The sequence below is a fragment of the Cajanus cajan genome, chromosome 2 (assembly GCF_000230855.2).
Source record: "Cajanus cajan strain Asha chromosome 2, NIPB_CcT2T_4, whole genome shotgun sequence".
NCBI lineage: Eukaryota > Viridiplantae > Streptophyta > Magnoliopsida > Fabales > Fabaceae > Cajanus > Cajanus cajan.
Window position 1 is genome coordinate 6,998,546 of NC_138518.1, and position 19,141 is coordinate 7,017,686.

The 19,141-nt window shown below is 40.8% G+C and overlaps 1 protein-coding gene across 1 annotated transcript; it reads right to left on the reverse strand.

Moving 5' to 3' along the window:
• Window positions 1–17,702: 17,702 nt before the first annotated feature.
• LOC145954663 (uncharacterized) lies at window positions 17,703–18,818 on the reverse strand. Its single transcript, XM_083069350.1, has one exon. It carries the CDS (start codon window positions 18,816–18,818, stop codon window positions 17,703–17,705), a length of 1,116 nt encoding a protein of 371 aa, XP_082925476.1.
• Window positions 18,819–19,141: the final 323 nt, after the last annotated feature.

A 19,141-nucleotide genomic window follows, 5' to 3' on the forward strand; every position in this document is an offset into this window, starting at 1 on the left:
CAGTAAAACCCCCAATTGTTCCAAAGCCTAACTCACAGACACTTTTCTACAATTTCGTTCTCTCTCCCAGATCATCGTTCTTACAAATTAAATATATATTTCTAATCCTCAATACATACAGAATCTAATGAGATCATTAATTCCTCAAACAGAAATAATCTAATTTTTCCAAAACCTAACTTACAGGCACTTTTCTGTAATTTCGTTCTCTCTCCCAAAACATCATTTTTACAAATTAATCATATATTCGTAATCTTAAATACATACAGAATCACATAAGACCAATAATTCTCCAAACAGAAATGATTATAAAATTACTCTTAATCCTAAGGGACTCTTCCTCTACCCAATTCCCTCATGTAACTCTACATATAAATAATCCCCTTTTCCCCCGTACCTGGATAAACAGTAGTTGAAACTAAAACAGAGATCTCCTTCGTCTCCTCCTCTGAGTGCCCCTCGGTCTTCAGAGAGTGTAGAAGGAAAAGAAGAGAGCAAAGAAGAAAAGAAGAGAAAAATGAAAAGTGTGCTTTTTAAGAGTGCCAGAATGGTCTATTTATAGGCATCAGGTGTCTCCGGAACGGCCCGTTCCAAATCTGGAACGGCCCGTTCTGGACCCTTAAATCATGAGTAATTTACATCCAGAACGGTCCGTTCTCAAACCAGAACGGCCCATTCCGGGTTTGCATTAAAAACTCTCAACGGTCATATTTTGGAACGACCCGTTCTGAAACCAAAACGGCCCGTTCTCAATAAGGTTTAAAGGTCATTTCTGAAATCCGGAACGGCCCGTTCCAGTTGGGAACGACCCGTTCCCAACTAAGAATCATAGGCAAATTTAATAGTTTGGAACGGCCCGTTCCGAGCCACTAAATCACCTTCGTTTTAGTAACTTGGAACGGCCCGTTCCAATTTTGGAACAGCCCATTCTGGGCTACTAAAACACTCCTATAAATTACTAAATTACCCTCATTGGGCTTTTGGGCCCTCATACATTCTATGAAAATTGGGCTGTTACAATTCTCCCCTCCTTTATGAAATTTCATCCCCGAAATTTTTTCGCAATGGGTAGACTCCTCGCATCTTGCTTTCTAATTCCCATGCAACCTCACTACCTTATAGATGTACAACTCTATCAATTTCACCAAGGAATGTCTATTATCAACCAGGGTAAGACAAGTAAACTTGGTGAGTCTATCCACTACAACCCAAATAGAATCAAATTCTTAAGCATCTTAGGCAAACCTACAACCAAGGTCTATTCACACACTATCTCACTTCCAAATTAGGGCGTCTAAAGGCTATAAAAATCTTAAAGACTTCTAGTGTTCCACCTTAGACTTCTGGCATACTACACACGAGTACATAAATTCCTCTACTCCTCTCTTCATCTTAAGCCACCACGCTTCAACTACGCCACTCTGATACATCTTAGTAGCTCTTAAATGAATGCTAAGAATATTCTTATGTCCTTTCTCTAAGATCATCTTCTTTAATTCGGGATTACTAGGCACATATATTCTATCCTCGAACCCCTAAAACACCATCAACCTCCACTTGTAAGGGCTATCCATACCCTACCAATTCTCTCCACTTGGTTCACTAAGAAAAGATCTAACTCCTAGGCTTCTCTAATCTCATCCATTAATTCACTAGTTGCTTTTGACATACCCAATCCAATGCTCTTAAGGGTGAGCTTATACATCACGCTTATGTTTTTAACCTCCTCAATTAAATAGAACACATACATCATCAAAAACGATAGATGAATGATCGTCCTACTCAAGGCATTTGTCACAATATTAGCTTTACTTCTATGACCCTCTCCAAAGATCAAACACCTAGGCATAAGTTTACTAGGTACTCATACTCGGTATCTAAATCTCACCACTCTCCTATCTCCAAGGCAAACTCTCATCCATTATCTTGTCCTATAGCCTCATGTTTTACCACCAAAATGTATCATCTAAATGTGCTTCTCTAATTTCTTTCAACCATCCATTCGTTACTCGAGTCATACTTAGTTTCACACTACTAGGAGTAACTTCACAATTTAAACTTAAATCCATAGACCGAGCCAAAAGGTCCATCTCTCAAATCTTAAGTGAAGATGAATGTAAAGGTTTCTTACTCAAAGCATCGACTACTACATTGACTTTACCCAGATAACAACTAAGATTAAAATCCTAGTCCTTAAGAAATTCCAACTGTCACTCTTTTATTATATTCAACTCTCTCGGGTCAAATAGATATTTAAGGCTCTAATCATCACTAAATACCTCAAGCTTATAATCATATAGGTAGTGTCTCCAAATCTTAGTGTAAATATCACAACTGCTCACTCAATGTCATGGTAAGGTAATTCCTCTCATGAATTTTTAATTGCCTAAACACATAAGCTACTACGCTTCCTTCTTGCATCCATACTCCAACCAACCCATCTTAGAAGCATCACTATATACCACATAAGACTTACTAAAATCCGATAACACTATGCGATTTTTCCTTTAGAGTTTGGAAACTATCTCACATTATCCCACACAAAGACAACAATCTTCTTAGTCAATCTAGTCAAAGGTAATGATATCCTAGAAATTTTCTCAATAACTCTCCTATAATAATAAACTAATATAAGAAAAATCTTACCCTCACTAATTGACTTTTGGTATCTCCCACTTAAGCACAACTTCTACCTTAGGTAGATCTACGTTATATCTCCACTAGAAATTACAGGGCCTAGAAATCTCACCTCATACAATCAAAAATCACACTTAGATAAATTAGCGTAAAGCTGTCTTGGATACATCTTTATCCTCATCTCCAATATGATGATATCACACCCTAAGGTCAATCTTACTAAACACATAAACACTCGCTAATTGATCCATAAGGTCATTTATCCTCATATCAACATACATGCATATCAAATCATATTAGAATACCTACTTTAAACCTTCACATATACCATCCCTAAGCATGTACGAATGAATCACCGTTTACGCCATATAGCATGTACATGAACCAACCTTACCACATAGCATCATACCATCTTAAAAAAACTCTCAATGACAACACCTCAGAACATCATATCCAAATCAGTTTCTATCTTTGTTATGCCTAACAACTCAAAACATCATGACAGCATATACCTCCATTCAACAATGTCAAAACAATGACACACAAAGAGTTATACTCATCCAAATGATCTCAAACCTATCTCAAAAGAATTCTAAAAAGATCATCTTCTTAGCTAAAAATTCAAAAACCACAACAAATATATCCAGCGCTTACAACTAGTCTTCTGATCACCAAAGCAGTTATAACTGAAGTTCTAGACCTCTGTTTTACCTAATTCCAGTTCCATTGGAAAGATAACATCCAAGGCTACAACTATCATGAAGACCACAGAATCTAATTATGTCAATACGATACTCATACTGGCACAACAAAACTGCAGCGAAAATATCCTCTATACCAGATAGCAATAGTTTATCAATATATCTAAGGCCACAAAAATACCTCAATCCTTCGAAACTCACACCTCAACTTCATATTCAAGCTTTCCACTACAATCCTAAACCCAAATAACTCACATATTTAGCACAACAAACTTAGAAAATAAAACTCACATTCTACCTAAACCATAAAAGGTTAAAAAGCACCAACACTCGAGAAAAATACCAACATTTCAATCTCTCATCAAGAATATCAAAACTAATTCTCAAGATACAACCTCCTTAGATTCAATCGCTAAAACTATAAATTCCAGAAACTCCATCAACCATAAACTCTCAATGCACTCGACAAATCAATGTCTCACCTAAATCTAAGGTCCCAATAATTTCTAGTTGATTAGCAAGGCTTCGTCCACTACTACTGGCATATATGCTCGCAATACGAGCGATACCACTCAACCACTACTTCTTACGTAAATAAGAAGTACAAATCAAATAAGCAATCATGAATAGCATCAACTAAGCTATATCATGTCTTTCAACCAAATTCTGAGAAAACAATACACAAGTAAGCACAACACTAACAACACGAGGGAAACATCATCATTATCCTCATCATAATGCAAAACATTGTTAGAGTACACACAATTAAATAACAAAAAACAAAATCAATCATACTAGCATATCAATAAATTCCACAATCAATTCATTCTATCATTCATCTACCAAACAAGCATAGTAGACACCTAACTCAAGGCCGATTGGATCGACCTGCTCTGATACCACTAAATGTGACACCTTTACTACCCCCAACACATATATCATAATAATGTAATTAAATTAAGGAAAATAAACTTTCAAAGTTAGTAAAAGGGTTCACATAAAAACCTCCACAAATGTTCTTCAATATCCAAAATGATTGAAAAATGAACATTGGAAAATAAAACATAAGAGTTTACAAATTATTAGCATATAATAAATACAACTCCAAATCCATATTAAAATTCTATATCCTAGAATTTTCTGTCCCGATGTCACAATATCAGAGCACACCCACAATTCAACTGTTGGCATCCTAGATGCCACTCAAAGCCGATTCTTCTTCACCTAAAATATCCACAAATTGTATGGTGAGAAAAGAAAGCATCTATATATAAAGCACATAAGGAAAACACAACATATCTTCTCATTATAACTCTATACTTAATAAAATATTTATAAACATTTCAACATATCATAACTCGATCAATCATGCATCATCATCACGTCATAATTCACAATCACACCAATCATCACAAATCTTGCACTTCACACTATGCCAAGGTCACATTACCCATTTAACAATCCAAGGCCGTGCTCACCCCTGATATAACACTGTGCCAAGGTCACGTTTCCCCTGTAGCATATCTAGCCCAGGGTCGTGCTCCCCCCCTGACATGTTATCCAAGGTCACGATACCCACGTAACAATCCAAGGTCGTGCTCACCCCAGATATAACATTGTGCCAAGGTCACATTTCTCCTGTAGCATATCTAGCCCAGGGTCGTGCTCACCCCCGACATGTTATCCAAGGTCACGATACCCACGTAACAATCCAAAGCCGTGCTCACCCCTGCTATAACACTATGCCAAGGTCACGTTACCCCTAACCTAGGGTCGTGCTCACCCCTGACATGTTAACGAAGGTCACGATACCCACGTAACAATCCAGGGCCGTGCTCACCCCAAGTCATAAGTGTGAAGAACCACAATCACATCACATTCACATTCCACACAACATCTCATCTCATGTTCACATACTCACATAATAATTAATTGGGCAGTTAAGTCATAACATACCATTTGCAACATCATGTTATCAATTAATATAATAATCAATGGAATTACACATTTAATATAATCTTAACATAAATAGTAAAACCCCAATTGTTCCAAAACCTAACTCACAGACACTTTTCTACAATTTTGTTCTCTCTCCCAGATCATTGTTCTTACAAATTAAATATATATTTCTAATCCTCAATACATACAGAATCTAATGGGATCATTAATTCCTCAAACAGAAATAATCCAATTTTTCCAAAACCTAACTTACAGACACTTTTCTATAATTTCGTTCTCTCTCCCAGAGCATCATTTTTACAAATTAATCATATATTCGTAATCTTAAATACATACAGAATCACATAAGACCAATAATTCTCCAAACAGAAATAATTATAAAATTACTCATAATCCTAAAGGACTCTTTCTCTATCCAATTCCCTCATGTAACTCTACATATAAATAATCCTTTTTTTCCTCGTACCTGGATAAACAGTAGTTGAAACTAAAACAGAGATCTCCTGGTCTCCTCCTCTGAATGCCCCTCGGTCTTCAGAGAGTGTAGAAGGAAAAGAAGAGAGCAAAGAAGAAAAGAAGAGAAAAGTGAAAAGTTTGCTTTTTGAGAGTGCCAGAATGCTCTATTTATAGGCATTAGGTGTCTCCGGAACGGCCCGTTTCAAATCCGAAACGGTGCATTCTGGCCCCTTAAATCATGAGTAAAATTGACATCTAGAACGGCCCGTTCGCAAACCAGAACGGCCCGTTCTGGGTTTGCATTAAAAACTCTCAATAGTCATATTTTGGAACGGTCCGTTCTGAAACCAGAACGACCCGTTCTCAATAAAGTTTAAAGGTCATTTCTGAAATTCGGAACGGCCCATTCCAGTTGGGAACGACGCGTTCCCAACTAAGAATCATAGGCAAATTTAATAGTTTGGAATGGCCCGTTCCGAGCCACTAAATCACCTTCGTTTTAGTAACTTGGAACGACCAGTTCTGGGCTACTAAAACACTCCTGTAAATTACTAAATTACCCTCATTGGGCTTTTAGGCCCTCGTATATTCTATGAAAATTGGGTTGTTACATGAAATAAACCTTATTGTATCTTATGATTATAGTATGTGGTCTAGTATGTGTTGACTATTGAGAATTATAAATGCAATAAATTATGATAATTGTTATTTTAATTGTGTAATTATCATTATGTTTGTGTGTGACTACTCGATCATTTCCTATGTTAGTAGCTAGGGTGAGATCTTTCTCACTCCCCTTTCTCTTTGTGGTTTTATTTTGTTGTGATTCAACAAGTGAAAATAATTGTGGGGATTTAAATTTTTTGTTGGTATTGATCTAATAACGATGAAAACAAATAAATTATGGAAGAAACAATTTCATATAGAAACCCTTTTAATAAGAGAAAATTAATTAGACTATAAATTCCAATTTAATAAAATGGATTTGTGTAACTTATGAGAATTATTGTTTATGTGATTTGCAAATTATGCAGAATGAACTTTACTAATACTACATTGGGCGCCACTTGAGGTTGACAAGCACGAGGCAACAAAGATCCTTCTATAACGATCATGTCTGGTATGGAGAGGTGCATGCCGAGAGTGAAAGCAAGCACAAAATGGTCATGACGTCGTTGATGTAGGACATGAGCTTCATCATGTTGGACGCAAGAGCTTTAAGGGCTCTTTGTATTACATCGGGCGCCACTTGAGGTGGACAAGCACGAGGCAAAAAAGATCCTTCTATGACGATCATGTCTGGTATGGAGAGGTGCATGTTGAGTGAGAAAGTAGGCAAAAAATGCTCATTGTGAGACCCCCTTCCTTCTTTTCTCTCCCCGACTCTCTTTCACTCTCTTTTTCCCCATTTTACTTTTTCTCTAATCTTGGGTAGCTGTGGTGAATCTTAGGAGATGAGTAGTCGTGTTGGGTTTCTTGCTGAGCCGTGCAGAGCTTCCTCAAGCTTCTCCTTCTTCCCTTTTTCTTCTCTATTCAAGCTCGTCTTCTTCCTGGAGCTCGGATTCTCGCACCGAGGTAAGGGAAGCTAGGATTCATGCTGCCTATACGAAATTGAGTTTAGAACTCATTGATGGTTTGATGATGTAATGATTGTTGGCTGTTTTTGAGGAAAATGGGTTTTCGGGGTTTCGGGGTTTTGATGAAAAATTTGGAGTTTTTGATGATTGATGGATGCATGTTGAAAAAGCTGGTATTTTCAGGTTGTTTGATGAAAATGTGATGTTTTGGGCCGATTGCATGTGCTTGGGATGTTGATTTTTGCAGGTTTTGGGTGAAATTTTCGAAGTGGTGAGGGTTACTGTTTGAAGTTGCGCCGGTCGCAGTTCTTCGTTTCGGGCGTTATTTGAAATGGGGAATCCGTGGGTGAATCACGCTGGGCGTGGGGAGAAACACGCCGGGCGAAAAAGACCTCTGTAGGTCTCTGGGTGAGAATTGCGCCCGGCGTGATTTTAATGCGCCGGGCGTGAGTTTGCTTTTCAGAATTTGACTTTATAGTCTTCATGAAAGTTGTAGTCTTGGATGTTAGCTTTCCAATGGCTCTCGAATCACCCAAAAAGAAGGTCTAGAACTCTATATATGGCTATTTTAGTGAAGAGGGGTCAAGCTGCCAGCATTGCTTATAGCTGTTGCGGTTTTTATCGTTTTTAACAAGGTAGATGAAGGAATTAAGACCTGGTTTCTTCATGAGAGTTGTAGGAAATCTTCTTATCTTTCATATGAGATAAGGATGAGCATGGTAGGAGTAGTATAACTCCTGATACGCTATTTTATATGAGGGTTGCCATTTCACAGTTAGTGATTTGGTTAAGTTAAAAGTTGTTTTAGGTGCTTAGGTTGATTGGTGATTCTGGTGTGACGCCGGGCGTGACTTGGTCTCGCCGGGCGTAGAGACTCCTTGGGAGTCTCTGCCAGAGGTGGCGCCAGGCGCAATTTATATTGCGCCGGGCGTGAGACCCTGGGAAGGTCTCTGCTTACCTTGCGCCGAGCGCGGGTTTGCACGTCGGGCTTATGAGACCTTGTGAGGTCTCTGCCTTCTATCATGCCGGGTGCAATAGGAATTGCGCCGGGCGCGATGATCCCTGGTGCTCTCTGGTTGTGCTACGCCGGGCGCGACCATGAGTGCACCGGGCGCGGATGAGATGATGATTTATGTGCTAAAATTTGCTGACAAACGTAGATATATGCTGAACTGAGCTGAAATTGATGAATATGCCGTGTTGTTAGATGTTATTGTTGATTAAGGATGTTTAGGCTGTGTTGTGAGCTGTGCTTAGATGTTAAGCTGAGCTGTGCTGTAAGCTGTTTAGCCGTGCTGTAAGATGATATTGTTATAAGATGTGCTGTGCTGGATGCTGATATTGTTGTGTTGTGCTGAGATGTATGCTGTTATAGTCGTTATGTCGGTGTTGTTATTAGCCACTATTGTGGTGATGTTATAGCCACTATGTCTGTGCTATTATTAGCCACTATTGTGGTGCTGCTGTAGCCGCTATGTCGGTGCTGTTATTAGCCACTATTGTGGTGCTGTTATAGCCATTATGTCGGTGTTGTTATTAGCCACTATTGTGATGTTGCTGTAGTCGCTATGTCGGTGCTGTTATTAGCCACTATTGTGGTACTATAGCCACTATGTCGGTGCTGTTATTAGCCACTATTGTGGTGCTGCTGTAATCGCTATGTCAGTGTTGTTATTAGCCACTATTGTGGTACTATAGTCGCTATGTCGGTGTTGTTATTAGCCACTATTGTGGTCCTGCTATAGCCGCTATGTCGGTGTTGTTATTAGCCACTATTGTGGTGCTATAGCCGCTATGTCGGTGCTGTTATTAGCCACTATTGTGGTGCTGTTATAGCCGCTATGTCGGTGGTGTTATTAGCCACTATTGTGGTGCTGTTATAGCTGCTATGTCAGTGTTGTTATTGCTGAATGCTGTGATATTTTAAGCTGATGTTGTTAAGCTGACTGATGTACTGATAGTTGTAGTTGTTTATCATTCATATTTCACATATGTATGTTGATTCTTTTCACTAGCTTACCCTTTGTTGTTTCCATGTGGTTTGGACTGTGATGATCATACTATGTATGGGAGTAGGGCAGGGTTAGGCTGGTGTTTGCTGAGGAGAGTCTGCAACTGGCAGATGGCGTTTGTTTTTGTTGATGTATTTAGCTACTTAGTTAGCATTTGCTAGATGTATTTTGTACACTCTGATTCTAGACGGATTTGGACCTTGTATATATATATATTCTAGATCCTATATGTATATACTTGTTCGTTTTTGTGTAGTATTCTGGTGTGCTATGTTGTGTGTATTGACCAGGTGGGTCGTTACACTCATGACATCGTTGATGTAGGACATGAGCTTCATCATGTTGGATGCAAGAGCTCTAAGGGCTCTCTGTGAAATTCATCGGACGTGGGAAGAGTCATGTTGAGCGTGATCCTTTCAAAGGCTTGCAACCTCGATCACATCAGGTGTAGGGCACATTACACCAAGCATTGTTCTGTGCCTACAATTGAGATGTGTATAATTATGTAATTAATGAAATGAGACTTGATTAATAGGTTATATGAACTAATGATAGAGATAAGAATTATATGTATTGTATTGGAAATTGAAAATGTAATGTGTGTCTATGAAATTGTGAGGTATGTGATATGTGATAAGTGTAAGAGATTATGTAAATAAGCCTAAGTATAACTTATTAGTGATGTGAATTGTTAAATGTGAAATCATGTGAATGTGAATTTTTTAACCATGTATAGAGTTTGTATGACATGCAACATTTTCATAATGTGTTTTTATGATCGGTATGATGTGAAATACATTGTTAGGGAAGATCCCCTTTCTGTAAAAGCTTAGGGTAAAACTTGTCCAACATAGCTACCCCAACCACTACTAGTGTATTTGCTCCTAGTGTAAAATGTTATTATGGCCTGACTTGACATGAACTCCTAGGCTACTCAATCTTGGACTGGAATAAAGTGTTTTACTAGTGTCACATGCATGTAGTTATGAGAGTTTTGTCCTTGCATGAACTTAACATAGATATTGTGTTTAAATTGTGAAATTGATATATAATGAGATGTCATGTGATATAATGTGAATGCTATATGTTATAAATGAAATAATTAATGTTGAAATCACATATATGATATACATATATATATATATATATATAATGTTATTGTGAGAGACTATCCAGTCATTTCCTACATCGATAGCCAAAGTAAGATGTTTCTCACTCCCCTTTTCTTTGGTGTGTTGTCTTGATGTGTTTATGTTGGTAAATTTAATTAAGGAGGAGTTTAAGCTTTATGTTGGGTTCACTCTGATAGAATGTGACATCGTGACTTTAGTTAGGGACTTTCTTTCTTTATCTTTGCATTAGAAATTTAGTTTCTTTTTCATATATTTCCGTTTCAATTAGTATTCTTTGTAATTGTTTTCAGTTTTAGTCATGATATTTTGGAGAATTGTAATGTGATACTTCTACTCTTAGCTTTTTGTTTAGTTAATGAAGTACTTTTCAGACCGTTATTTTTATATATTATTAAGTTTATGTATGAGGGATAGAGGGTGTTACATTATATCATATCACTCAAACATGAGTAAATATTAAAATTTAACAATTAATAAATTTTAATTTGATTGAAAAACCAAAGTTTCATATTTTTAAAATTAGGAGACTAAATATCTCTATTTTAAAATAAAGAAACCAAAATTATGGATAAACAAAAATAGAGAGACCAAAAATGTAATTTAACTAAATAAAAAATATTTAAATCTTGCACGTAAGTCACTATCCAGGACAAAAAAGGTATCAAAATTGAATACATCCTCCATCTTATAATAAGTGTTGAATTAAAAAAGTAATCTCAAAATAAGTAACATGTTAACTTTCCAATATAATATCAATTACTTATTTTCATCTATACCCCTATAATAATATTCTTTTGATAGAAATTATTGTTTTACATTGTTTATAATAAAAATATTAATTATAAGGTTAACTTTAAAAAAAAAAATTTCATATATTTATTATTTTTTCTTAATTTATGTAAAATAAATTAGAATGACACATATTATGAAATAAAGAAAATTCCAAATACTAATACTTCAACCAAACTCATATATAAAAAAAAATATCTAAATTTACATATATTAAGAAAATTAGTTAAATTCATTTAATTTTATTGATTTCATATAAAAATTGAACTTTATTTCTTATATTATCCTTAATAATATTTATTGAAAATAATAATTATATTTAATTTAATAAATATTTTTAAAATGATAATATTAAATAAGATAAGTTAGGTAAATTTTACTTATATTTAAATTTAATTATTTTTGATATTTTTGTACTTTTATATGTGAATACAGAGAATACCTATCATAGCATGAAAAGGTAGTTGATCATTTGTTATAGGTCCAAACAAAAGGAAAACACCAAACACATGATATTCTCAATTTTAGATGCAAAGTATATAGCCTAAAAAAATTACAAATAAATTTAGATTAAAAAAATAACCCGAAAGGATTTAGTGCATGTTTGAATTCGTGTCACTAATCCATATTTTGACAAATTTGACGAAGAAGTGATTATTTCTTATTTTCACGTTTTTTACCAGAATCGAGTCCACTAAACATGAATCCAAACACACATAATGTACTAATGCATGATTTCAGTATCCAATGCTTTTTGTGCGGACCCCCTCGACAAATCACATAAATTGACTTTTAACCACTCAAATTCATTACTACTGCCATTGCTTCTTCAGCTTATCTTAAGGTGGAGCCCAAAAGCACAAATTTTGTTCGCTTTTATAAAAGGAAAAAAATTAAAAAGTAATTTCACGTTCTATATTTATTTAAAGAAATTTAAAAATTATTTCGTATTTAATTTTAAAATTTTAAGATTTTAGATTTTAACCGTATATAAAAATAATTAATTTTTAATATTATTTTCTATTATTTAAAAAGTTAAGAATAAAATAATTTAAGAATAAAATAATTAATTTTTAATATTATTTTCTATTATTTAATTTTGACTAATCTTATACTATTTTTATTATCTTAAGATCAAATATAATATATATATATATATATGTTTTTACGGGGATCCGTCGTAGAGATGGTCCGCTGGGTAAGATCGGTGAGCCTCCTTCGCTGGTATGTTGGTTGCTCCAAGATAGGGGTGGTACCTGCAAAAGAGACTCCGATGCTAAAGTTAGTGTTTGAGGGAGTATGAGTCTCATATAAGTAATGCACGTACCTTTGTATGGATTAGGGTTTTCTTGGGTCTTGGGCCTGAGATCAGTTATGATCTATTTAGGTAACGGACCTCGTCTTAGCCGAGGTCTCCCAGCGCGTGTCCGAGGTGCGTATCCGAGGTCGTTCTGCGCTGTGATGTCGAGCTGGAGTTCGGCTTTACGGTACGGATAGTATACTAGCCCCCGAGCTCTGAAGACCGTGGGCCAAGGAGTTAATGCCGAGCTTGGAGGGGAGCCGTGACTCTTCGCGTACGCTTCCTTGCTATACTGCCATGTGTCGAAACTGTCACCTCGTTCCCATAACACGTGGGCGGCGTGTTAATGGGAAGTGATGGTTACGCAATGATGACTTGTGCTCGTCATAATGGGGCTCATTAAATGTGTCGTCAGTTGTGTTCCCTGGCCGACACTTGTCCTGATCGTTTTGAATTTTGGAGGTTTCTTTTCTCTCTCTCGCGCCTCTTCCCCTTTCACTTTACTCTTTTCCTTTGTCTTTTTCCTGACACCTCTTCGTTTCTCTGCTCCGTTCCCCGTCTTCGCCTTTCTTGGTTCCGTTCCCCTCCGTCGCCATTTCCCGCAACTCAGTTCTTCTTCTTCCTTATTGTTCTTTCATTTGTCAAAGGAGTACCAGGTACTTCGATTTCCTTACTTTCTCCTTTTTCTCAAATCTTTTGATTTTCTTGATGGCTGGCAATGATGGTGCCGCTCCTTCTGCGCCTGCCAGGGGCAAGGGCAAGGCGCGCAGCAAGGCGGTGGCTACCGAGACGGTCGCCGCCGAAAAGAAAAAGGCGGAGAACCAGCCTAAGGAGCCCATCCCCGGCATTCCTGGCTACGATTGGGTCAGGAGTGACGTGGGGGAGTTCCAGAGTGTGTTCAAGTCTTTCATGGAGATCAACGCAATTCGAAAGTCGCATAGGATCTGTGACTCTTCCGTCTCCAAGTTCATCCGGCTCGAGCCTTGTTGGCCCGATGAGCGTGTCTATATGGGGGGTCCTTCTAACCCTCCTTTCTTTTATGTATACCAGTGTTTCTTTAGGGATTTAGGTGTCTGTCTTCCTTTCACTCAATTTGAGTGTGACTTTTTGAATTTCATTAACTCGGCTGCTTGCCAGTTGCACCCCAATAGCTGGGTTTTTTGAGGGCTTTCCAAGTCCTGTGTTCGGCCTTGGGGATTGGGGTGTCTCTGCCCGTTTTTCTCCATTTTTACCAGTTAAAAATGAGTGTTCCTTCTTATGGCTTGATGTCCCTGAATGGGAGTAAGGCTGGGGGTCTTTTTTCCCTTTACTCCCAGTCGTATAAAAATTTTAAACAAGAGTTCTTCCGGGTGGCGCTTGTGGATGTCAACCCTTTAGAGGATGGGGCATTCTATTTCGGTGGGTTGCCGAAGTTCCCCTTCTACTGGCAGCCGGTCCCGGCTAGGTTTCAAGGAGTGGGGGAGTTGCAATTGTTGGCCTCGGATGCCACCGCCGTTGCAAACCTTGAAGCGCTCCCTCGTCCGCTGGATTGCAAGCTTGTCCTATCACTTGCCAACTCGGCGTACAAGGAGAGGGGCTTAGAGAGTGAGTATCTCGTCTTTCTTTTTAGGGTTTGTAGGAGTTTCTGTTACTGATGTATCTGATTTCTTGTGTTCACAGGCATAATGGGTAGGAACAAGTGGCGTGAGTTGGAGCACCGGTACAACGTCGTCGAGATTGAAGTCCTAGAGCCTCAAGAGGAGGATGTGGCCCCCCTGAAGACGCACAGGAAAAAAAAGAGGGGAGAGAAGGAGGTCGAGGGGACCTCTGCCCCCTGGGAGGTGAGGAGGTGACTTCCAAGGTCGCTGACGCGGTCGACCTCACGGGGAGTCCGCCGCCGGAGGGGGCTCCCCAAGTGGCCTCCGAGGAGGTTGCTCCGGCTGCCGAACAGGTCATCCAGGCCACCGAGGTTGGTGCTATGCTTTGTGGCTTTTCTTTTATATTTGCACTTCTTGGTTTTCTGACTTAAGAACGTCTTTTGCAGGCTAGGGACGCTGCCGAGGTCCTAGTGGCCCCGAGCTCAGAGGTACCCGGGGTGGGTGTCCCCGTTGCCGAGCAAGGGACGTCGGCTGCTGCTGAAGCTCGTGGCAAGGGGCTGATGGAAGAGCACGGGCTAAAGGCCCAACCACTAGAGCTATGGCCAGGAGACTACTTGAAGACTTGTCAGCTTCAGAGCTTAGTGGGCCCAATGAGCTTGGTGGGCCTAGGGTGCTTCTCACTTGGACCTTACTTGAATAAACACCATGTTTTGAAGTGAGCAATCCATTGCTTCTTAAGCTTGGATACTTCCCTCCAAGGCTTAGGCCTCTTTCCATCCGAGATTCATCTTCATTCAAGTGTTCTTGAGCTTCGGATTCAATCTCCTTTGAAGAAGATCCGTGCCTAGGAGAAGCTAAGGAGAAGAACTACATTCACTCCTCCTACCTTCTCCATCAGGGGCCGAGCTCCGAGGTCCCAACATCTACTCCCGCAACCTCGGCGCCGCCATCAGGCTCGTCGAAGGAGCATCCCAGAAGCCAGTATCTCGCCCATCGCTTAGGGAAGGATCGTTCTCGGGTGCGGCTGGATCATGTTAGCTCTTCGGAGGACATAAATTCTCTGTGGAGTGCAGGGGTGACCTCGGAGAAGTTATTCTCCAAGGAGTCACTGAGTTCGGCCGATCAAGCCATGATCGAGATGGCCAGGCCAATGGAAGGCCTTGATTCTGCTGAGGTTTTTCTACAGAGGGCAATGGCCATTGTGGACCATTGGAAGCACAAGTGGGCCAAGCAGCAGAAAGACCTTGAGAAGATGAGGGGCCGAGTCCAACCGCTGGAGGAGGAGAACAAGGCTCTGGGGGCCGCCCTTGGCGAGGCCAAAAGGCAGAATGAGGCTGAGCTTCGAGCTACAAGGGGAGATCTCGCAAGGGTTCAAAAGTCTCTAGAGATCGCCTTGCGGTCTAATGAGACTTATGCTTCCCAAGTGGGTGAATTGTAGGAGCTCGCCACCTCTTCCCGGGGTCGAGTGCGTTCCTTAGAAGATGAGGTGACGTCTCTGAAGGCTGATTTGGTGGCGGCGGCCGAGAAGCGTCTTTGTGACGAGGTGCTTCTTGGTGGGAAAGAAGAGGAGGTTGTCGCCTTGAGGGTGGACCTTGTGAAGATGGTAGCGGAGAGGTCCAAGTTAGAGAAGAAGCTCGTTGACACTGAGCGAGCCGTCTTGTTTGAGCATAAGAGGGGATTTCTGAAGGCAGCTCGCCAGGCGAGGTTGCTTGCTCCCGGGATCGACTTCTCGGCAATGCATGTGGAGATGGAGGTGCGCTTCGGGAAGTTGGTAAGAGAAGATGACCTTCAGGACAGCTCGAGCGACAAAGCCTCTGCCTAGGCCATCCTTGTAATAGTTTTGTTTATTTTGGTCTTGTATATATTGTTTTCTTTGAGCTTTCCATAGTTCTTCTGTTTTTGAACTTGTGTGTTTTGCGCTTGTGTGTTTTGCGCTTTTCCGGGGCTCAAACTTGGTCTGATGTGAATAATTTGTCCCGAGGTTCGAACTCGACCTTTAGCTTAGAATGAAATAAATCGTACCAAGGTTCAGACTCGACCTCGGCGTAGAGCAGAATAAATTGTATCAAGGTTCGAACTCGACCTTGGCTTTAGAGTGAAATAGATCATGCCAAGGTTCGAACTCGACCTCGGCTTTATAGTGAAATAAGTCGCGCCAAGGTTCGAACTCGACCTCGGCGTAAAGTAGAATAAATTGTACCGAGGTTCGAACTCGACCTCGGTTTTATAGTGAAATAAGTCGTGCTAAGGTTCGAACTCGATCTCGATTTTACGTAAGGTAACTCAGACTAAGGTTCGAACTCGACCTCGATTTAAGAGTAATATGGGTTATATCAAGGTTCGAACTCGACCTCGGGTTTAAGCAAAACGTATTAAGGTTTGAACTCGACCTTGTTTAAGAGCAAGATACGTCGGCGTAAACGTATTGTGCTACGGTTCGGATTCGACCTCGGATCCAGCATAAACCATCTTATGGTAAAATAATGTAAAATTAAGAAAATATGAATGGAAAGGAATGAGTTATTTTATTGATTGTATATGTGTGCCTCATTAAAAACCCTCTCAGCCAAAACCCATTTTTCTATTTTTTGGGACAAAAAGCTGAGGCAGGAAAAGAGTGCACAGCTCATTCTTACAAGTTCAGCTAAAATAGAATTTAAGATGTGTGGCGTTCCAAGTCCGCGGAATGACTTTGTCGCTGAGTTCTTCTAGCCTGTATGCCCCATTTTCTAAGTCTTCTACAACTCGGAATGGGCCACCCCAGTTGGGTGCAAGCTTTCCGTCTGATGCGTCTTTCCGTGCTTCACCTAACAGTCGCCAAACGAAGTCTCCAACTCGGAAAGAGCGAGGTCGTACTCGCGTATTGTATCTTCTGGAAGCTCGAAGTTTGCAGGCTTCTTCATGAATCTGAGCTTCGTCTCTAAGCTCGTCAATGAAGTCGAGGTCGGCTGCTAACTCTTGAGCGTTCTGCTCCTCGTTGAAGACCTGGCGTCGGTGATATGTTTCTCCGATTTCCACTGGGATCATTGTGTCAGCTCCGTAGGTCAGCCTGTAGGGCGTTTCTTGCGTTGTTGACTAGGGGGTGCAATGGTATGCCCACAGGATGCTAGGGAGTTCGTCGGCCCATTGTCCTTTAGCGTTCCCTAGCCGCTTCTTAAGTTCTCGGAGGATGACCTTGTTGGCGGCTTCGGCCTGGCCATTGGTCTGGGGGTGTTCCACCGAGGTTGGAAGGTGTTTGATACCGAGCTCTCGGAGGAAGTACTCAAAGCTTTATGCGATGAACTGCTTGCCATTATCGGTGACGAGGGAATGAGGGATGCCGAATCTGCATATGATGTTTTTTCAAGTGAATTTTTGGACATTGTCGGTGGTGATCTTGGCGAGTGGGCATGCCTCGATCCACTTGGTGAAATAATCAACTGCCACCAGGAGAAATTTGAGTTGACCTTTCGTAGGGGGAAACGGTCCCAGGATGTCCATTCCCCACTAGGCGAACGACCACGGAGACATCATCTGGTGGAGGGCTTCGGGCGACTGCCGATGTGTGTTGCCAAACTGTTGTCATTCTTTACATTTTTGCACGTAGGCTTGGCAGTCCGATTTCAAGGTGGGCCAGTAGTATCCAGCTCGGAGTACCCTGGTCGCCATCGAGCGCGCTCCAGAATGCATGCCACATATGCCTCGGTGGATTTCTTCAATGACATAAGCGGCTTGAGGTATGGTCAAGCACTTGAGTAGAGGGGTGGAGATGCCGCGCTTGAACAATTCGTCTCCGAAAATTACAAATTTAGCCGCTTTTACCCTCGTCTTCCGAGCTTCATCTTTATCCTCGGGCAAGGTTCCTGACTTCAAGTAGTTCCAAATACCTGTCATCCACCCTAGTTCTTCGCTGTTGCTGGCGTTGACGATCTTATCGTCCAAGCTGGGCGAATGCAAGGTTTCTTGGATAATGGTCCAATGTTGTCCAGGGCGCTTGGTACTGGCGAGCTTTGATAGGAGGTCGGCTCTGGTATTTTGTTCTCGCGGTACATGTTGTATAGTGAACTCGTCGAAGGACGAGATCTGGTGTGATGCAGCGTGGAAGTACCGCTGTAGAAGAACATCCTTAGCCTGGTACGTCCTGCTGAGCTGTTCCACCATGAGTTTTGAGTCGCTGTTGCAACTCACTCTTTGTGCCCCGAGGTCGCGAGCTAGCCTCAGTCCTGCGAGAAGCGCCTCATATTCCGCTTGGTTGTTGGTCACTTTGAAGCTGAACTTGAGGGATTTCTCCAAAGTGACTTGATTTGGTCCTTCCAAGATGATACATGCACCACCACCTTTAGAGTTGGAAGACCCATCAACATGCAAGGTCCATACCTGTGGTTCATCGGCCGAGGTCGAGTTCAGTTCAGCTACGAAGTCGGCCAAGCATTGAGCTTTCAGAGCTCCGTGGCTCTCGTACTGGATGCCGAACTCAGATAACTCGACTGACCATGCTATCATCCGCCCTGCGAGCTCTCGCTTTCTCAGGATTTGCTTGATTGGGTAGTCAATTTTGACTATTACCTGGTGACTCTGAAAGTAAGGCCAAAGACGCCGAGCTGCGGTGATGAGCGCTAGCGCAAGCTTTTCAATCGTCTGGTATCGTTTCTCGGCGTCTTGGAGGACTCGGCTGATGAAGTAGACCGGTGTCTTCATTTTTTGGTGCTCTTGTACGATAATCGCGCTGATCGCGCCTTCTGCTACTGCCAGATATAATAGGAGGTTGGCCTGGTGGTCCGGTCTCTAAAGGATTAGCGGGGTTGTGAGGAAGGTTTTGAAGCTTCGGAAAGCTTCCTCACACTGTTTCGTCCATTCGATGTTTTTTGGCTTCCGTAACAGGATGAAGATTGGCCCTTCCTTCTTCGCCAACCTGGGGATAAATCGGGAGAGGGAGACCAACCTTGTTGCGAGACGTTAGACTTCTTTCACAGTCTGGGGGCTTTGCATCTGAATGATGGCTTTGCATTTCTCCAGGTTGG

Bases quoted from the DNA above. Each gene is read 5' to 3' on its own strand.
- LOC145954663 (XM_083069350.1), bottom strand. From the start codon at position 18,818: ATGAAGACACCGGTCTACTTCATCAGCCGAGTCCTCCAAGACGCCGAG.